Raw genomic sequence first — 4,880 nt, 5'->3', positions numbered from 1 at the left:
GAGCGTGCTTGTCCAGGACAAACTGTCTTCAGCACTGGTGGACACACCACAGCACGCAGGATTGCTAGGACGCTGTCTGCTCACAGCACAGGGCCTGAGCAGTGCTTTGCCTTCCCAGGACTTGGGAGCTCTTTGGGAAGGGGCAAGGCTGGAGCAGCTCTTGATGCTCTCCCAGGACTGAGGAGAGGTGTTGTGGCAGGCAGCTGGCTGCAGGTCATTTCTCGGTTGGGACTGTCCCCAGCAGGAGCTGCCTGAGCACACAGCTGCACTTCACCATGTCACAGGTTGGCTGGCACTCAGCTTTCACTTCTGTCTCTGGAGCTGGCATGGCCTGGGACTTGGGGAGGCTCATTTCTCCCGAACTGGGGGCTGGGTTTGCCTCTTTGAAAGACACTTTGCCCTTTTTCAGCCTTTGTGGTCTTGGGAGCTTGAGTTTCAGAAGCATAGCATGGTGCAAGAGCAATTTCTTTGGTCCAGCTTGAGAACTTGGATTTGTTGCTGTGTGGCTGTGGGGCCAGGTGCATGTGTGCAGCACAGTCGGGGGAAGAGGAGTCTGCTCCCACCCTGCTGGCAAGTCAGGCAGGACTGGGCTACTGCCACCCTGCCCAGAGAGCAGGACCTCTTTGTTTTTATAATGTGTCTGCTCAGGATGTGCTTCCTGCTTGGGTGTCCCTGCTCACAACAGGCCTCTTGGGCTTCCTCACACTTGGGCTAGGTCTTGCTTGGAGAACACAGATCCTCGGACGCGAGGGCGAGGCATCCAGCTGCTGTCACAAGTCCTGCTCCAGTGTTACTCCCTGCTCCAGGAGAAGGAAGGTAAGGGCTGCTCTGGGCCCTGGAGTGGCTGCTAGCAGGTTGGGAGCAAAGCCTGTGGTGCTTGAGTGTCTGTCCTGCAGTTGGCAAAGGGATTGATTTAGCACCGTGGCAGCTTTGTACATGTCTCTCAAGAGTCAGAGTCCAAGGAGGCCCTGGGGCCTCACGCTGCAGCCTTTTTGCCAACCTCACCACACAGTTTGGGTCACTCCCTGAACACGCCAGTGCCCGGTGATGCAGCTGGTGCCCCTGGCAGTGTGTGGGTGTTGCACACCCAGGCACGCTCAGCGCCACGTGGCACACCTTAGGGTCACATCTGCATGTCAAAATCCTTGTGTGCTGATTCAGCCCAGGAAAACCATCGTTCACAAAGCGAGTCACACCGCAGACCTGTGGCCTGCCCAAGCTAACTCTGGGGGAACCCTGGCATGACTGAACCTGTGCCAGCAGGCTGGCAAGGCAGGGGGGCCCATCTAAGAAGTGAGGTGGAAGAAGGGAAGGATGAGAGTATAAGGTGCTTAGTCCTTGGTGTTTGGCTCTGTAAGTCTCAGATGGGTGCCGGGCAGGGCCAAGGGCAGCCATTCAGAGAGAATACGCAAAAAACAGCTGGCTACTGGTGTAGCTGGAGTCAGGTGTGATGACTATGAGGGATGGAGACTCCAGAGGGGCAGCTGGAGGTGGGGTGGTTCAGTTGGGATGCCTGGCAGAGTCAGGGCAGCTGAGCAAGGGGAGCAAGCTGGGCTGAGCCAAGTCACCAGGAGCTCTGGAGGAGGGTGGGTAGAGCCACCTCCCTGGCAGAGTGCAGGAAGTTGCTGTGACACACCCAGCTGGCCCCATCTCCCTTCGTGTCCCTCCTCACGCAGTTCATTTCTCAAGCACTGTGTCAGACTGGCTCCTGGGGGGGTGAGTTTCTGCAGCAGCTGTGGGCACAGGATGCTGCTAGCCAGCTCTTCCAGTCTGCTTCCTGCTGCCACTCCCCAGGGCTGGGGTGTGCAGGCGCCCGTGGCTGTGACTCAGGGGCTGGGAACGTGTTGTGGAGCTGAGTGTGGGGAAGCTGGAGCTCCTGCTTCAGCCCTGCACCCCACCCAGCAACATCCTCCAGCCTCCACTGAGCAGGCGCCTGCTGCTCTTCTGCTGCTGTCTGCATCCACGTGTCTGGACAGGCCAGGGCAAATGCCTCTCGGGTAGCTCCAGCACCTCTGCAGTGGCCAGAGGTGGGTGCTGCCCCGCTGCGTCACACGTGGATTGCTGATGGGGCAGGGGGGAAGGTGTTGGAGCCAGGTGGTTGCACCCAACAATGGCTGTTTGTCCTGTTCACCAGCATGAGATGTGCTTGCTCTTCATCCTGCCACTGCTTTTGGCAGAGCTGGGCTCAGCACCCAGCAGCTGCATTTCTTGGCACTAACACACATTAGTGTCTGTTTCTGACAGTGCTGCATCTGGTCCTGTTCTATGAGAACCGGCTGCAAGACCATCACCTTGTGATCCCCTCGGTGCTGCAGGGACTCCGAGCGCTGGTGAGCTCACAGCCTGCAGCGCCAGGATGTGCTTCAGAACAGTGCCGGGGAGGTGCAGCACCTGGGTGCAGGGTGGAGTGGCATGTCGAGCAGGGCCCGGCTGGGCTGGCAGCTCCTGCCTGGCAGCATTGCCCTGTCTCCTCTGTGCTCCTGCTGTGCCCATTGCAGAGGGGCAGGGGAGAGGAGACTGCTTTGATTTCCTGCTCCGTGCTGGTATGGGGCAAGGGTTCCCTGGGCAAGGATTCCCTGGCCACGCTGGGTTGCAGCACAGATGACAGGCATCTTGTCCTGTGCAGGGGGGTGGGAAGGAGAGGGTCCTGCAGTTGGCTGCTGTACAGAAGCAGGAGCTCTGTTACATGGCTCACATCATGGTTTTCTGTTCTTGATTTTCTTTTCCTGTCCCCAGAGCATGTGTGAGGTGCTCTCCCCGGGGCTGGCAGTATCCGTGCTCAAAGCCATCTTCCAGGAGGTACATGTGCAGGTGAGCAGCGTGATTTCCCATTCTCCTGTCCCTGCTCCCCGCTCCCTGGGTGTCTGGGAATGGCCTGCCCGGGGGACTGAGCACATTCAGTGGCAGTGCAGTAGCTGATCCCTCAGCGCAGTGCAGTGCTCCTGCGGAGCTTAGAGACAGCGTGGCTCACTGCAGAGTGGAAGGCAGAAAGCTGCTGAGGAGCCTGTTGGGCCCTTGTCCTCTCTTCTCTCGGCCCTCGGGGAGTTACTTCCTTTGCTCTGTTCTCCAGGCTGTGTTTTAAGTGCCCCCAGCACTCAAATTCTCCTCCAGTTTAAGATTGTTTATGCTGGCAGGTCTTGGGCAGTATGTGTGGCCCTGGTGAGACTGTGACGGTGCATTCATGCAGTGATGGGCACAGTCACGTTCAGGTGCCGTTGCACAGGCATGTGCAGACTTTGCATGTGGTAAATGGGATCTGCTGCCAGGAAGCAGCAGCTGAGCTGCTGGGGGACCTGCCCTCTTCTCAGGGGTGTGCGCTGCCCTTGGTGGGTGGGTAGCAGTGCTGCCGTGTGTGCAAGCTTGTTTTGACTGCTCTGCTCCTCCCTCCAGTCCCTGCTGCAGCTGGACCGCCACACAGTTTACAGCATCATCACCAACTTCATGGGCACCAGGGAAGAAGGTGAGGGGGCAGATGCCAGGACCACTCTGGAGTTGTCCAGGCAGGGAGAATGGCTCGCTTTCGTCTTCTCCAAAGGCTCTGTTCTCTGCCTGGGAGGTCTGCGGGGCTGGGGAAACTGGGCTCATTTCATGCCATGTTGGTGAGGTCTGGTGTCTTGCATCTGCTCATGCTCTTTCTTCCTGCAGAACTGAAAGGCCTGGGTGCTGACTTCACCTTTGGCTTCATCCAGGTGATGGACGGGGAGAAGGATCCCCGCAACCTGCTGGTGGCCTTCCAGATCGTGCGTGATCTCATTGCCAAGAACTATGCCCTGGGTGAGCCTGTGCCTGCTATGCAGAGCCAACAGGGAGATGTGTGGCTTTTCTTTGAGTTATTAGAGGGGTGACTAGGGCTGGGGTGGTCCCTAAGATGCTTTAGGAGTGCAAAGCCAGCCAGTCACGGTATCTCAGTCAAAACCAGGACATGTGGGTGCTTGGCATAGCTGCTGTGCCTCTTTCGCCCAGCATCTCTGCTCATGTCCTCTGTCCTTTCCTTGCAGGTCCCTTTGTGGAGGAGCTGTTTGAAGTGACATCCTGCTACTTCCCCATTGATTTTACTCCAGTGAGTGAGTCTGCCCTGTGCCACAGCCTATTATTTCTTCTGGTGTTTTCCAGGGCACTGTGTCCCTCCAGGGGACAGTAGGGGAGGGTGAGCAGGAGTGTTGACTGGACAGTGTTTAGCTGTGAGCTGAGGTACCCAGGCTGACAGGCCAGTGCCAAGCTGGCTGCGGTGACTGGCATCACTGCGGCCTCACTGGAGATGAGGTGATGCAGCCTCAGCTGATGGCTGTATTGGGAAGTCTCCTGACGTGCTCTCTCTGCTTCCCTTCCAGCCCCCCAATGACCCTCATGGCATCCAGAGAGAAGACCTGATTCTCAGCCTCCGGGCTGTCCTGGCCTCCACAACCCAATTTGCTGAGGTAGGAGGCTCCTAGAGGGTTCCCGAGCACAGGCTACATTTCCTAGTGCTGCCGCTCATGCTCTGCCTCTGTGGGAAGGGAACAACTGGGACCAGGAGCCTGCACTAGGGCAACACTGTCTCCTGCTGGGTCAGGGTGTGGGGAGGGTGCTGTTGCTGACACCCTGGGAAGGGGCTGCCTGTTGCAGGTATCCCTCCACCTCTGCTCTCCTGGCAGAGGCTGAGCTTGCAGCTCTGCAGGGCTATGGACAGGGACAGGGCCAGGTGCAAAGGGTGGCCTGAGCCCTAGTGCCTCTCTCTGCAGTTCCTGCTCCCTCTGCTCATCGAGAAGCTGGACTCAGAGCTGCAAAGTGCCAAGCTTGACTCTCTGCAGACTCTGGTAAGGAGGGATCCCCTACTCCCTTCAACCCTCAGCTGGCCTGTGGCAGCAGCAGCCACCCACCCCTGAGTCCTCCCCGCCCGC

General features: G+C 58.3%; 1 protein-coding gene across 1 annotated transcript in view; it reads left to right on the top strand.

Moving 5' to 3' along the window:
* LOC104500616 (MMS19 nucleotide excision repair protein homolog) overlaps window positions 1-4,880 on the top strand; it is a gene marked incomplete at its 3' end in the record, with an annotated part of 8,486 nt that overhangs the window by 189 nt on the left and 3,417 nt on the right. The window contains exons 2-8 of the mRNA XM_010144284.1: window positions 716-816; window positions 2,737-2,811; window positions 3,391-3,460; window positions 3,646-3,774; window positions 3,999-4,060; window positions 4,332-4,418; window positions 4,722-4,796. Coding sequence (XP_010142586.1) covers window positions 2,740-2,811; window positions 3,391-3,460; window positions 3,646-3,774; window positions 3,999-4,060; window positions 4,332-4,418; window positions 4,722-4,796 — 495 coding nt within the window. The remainder of the gene's footprint in view (window positions 1-715; window positions 817-2,736; window positions 2,812-3,390; window positions 3,461-3,645; window positions 3,775-3,998; window positions 4,061-4,331; window positions 4,419-4,721; window positions 4,797-4,880) is intronic.

This window comes from Buceros rhinoceros, unplaced genomic scaffold (assembly GCF_000710305.1).
Source record: "Buceros rhinoceros silvestris isolate BGI_N320 unplaced genomic scaffold, ASM71030v1 scaffold41029, whole genome shotgun sequence".
NCBI lineage: Eukaryota > Metazoa > Chordata > Aves > Bucerotiformes > Bucerotidae > Buceros > Buceros rhinoceros.
This window is presented reverse-complemented; position numbering and strand designations above follow the sequence as displayed.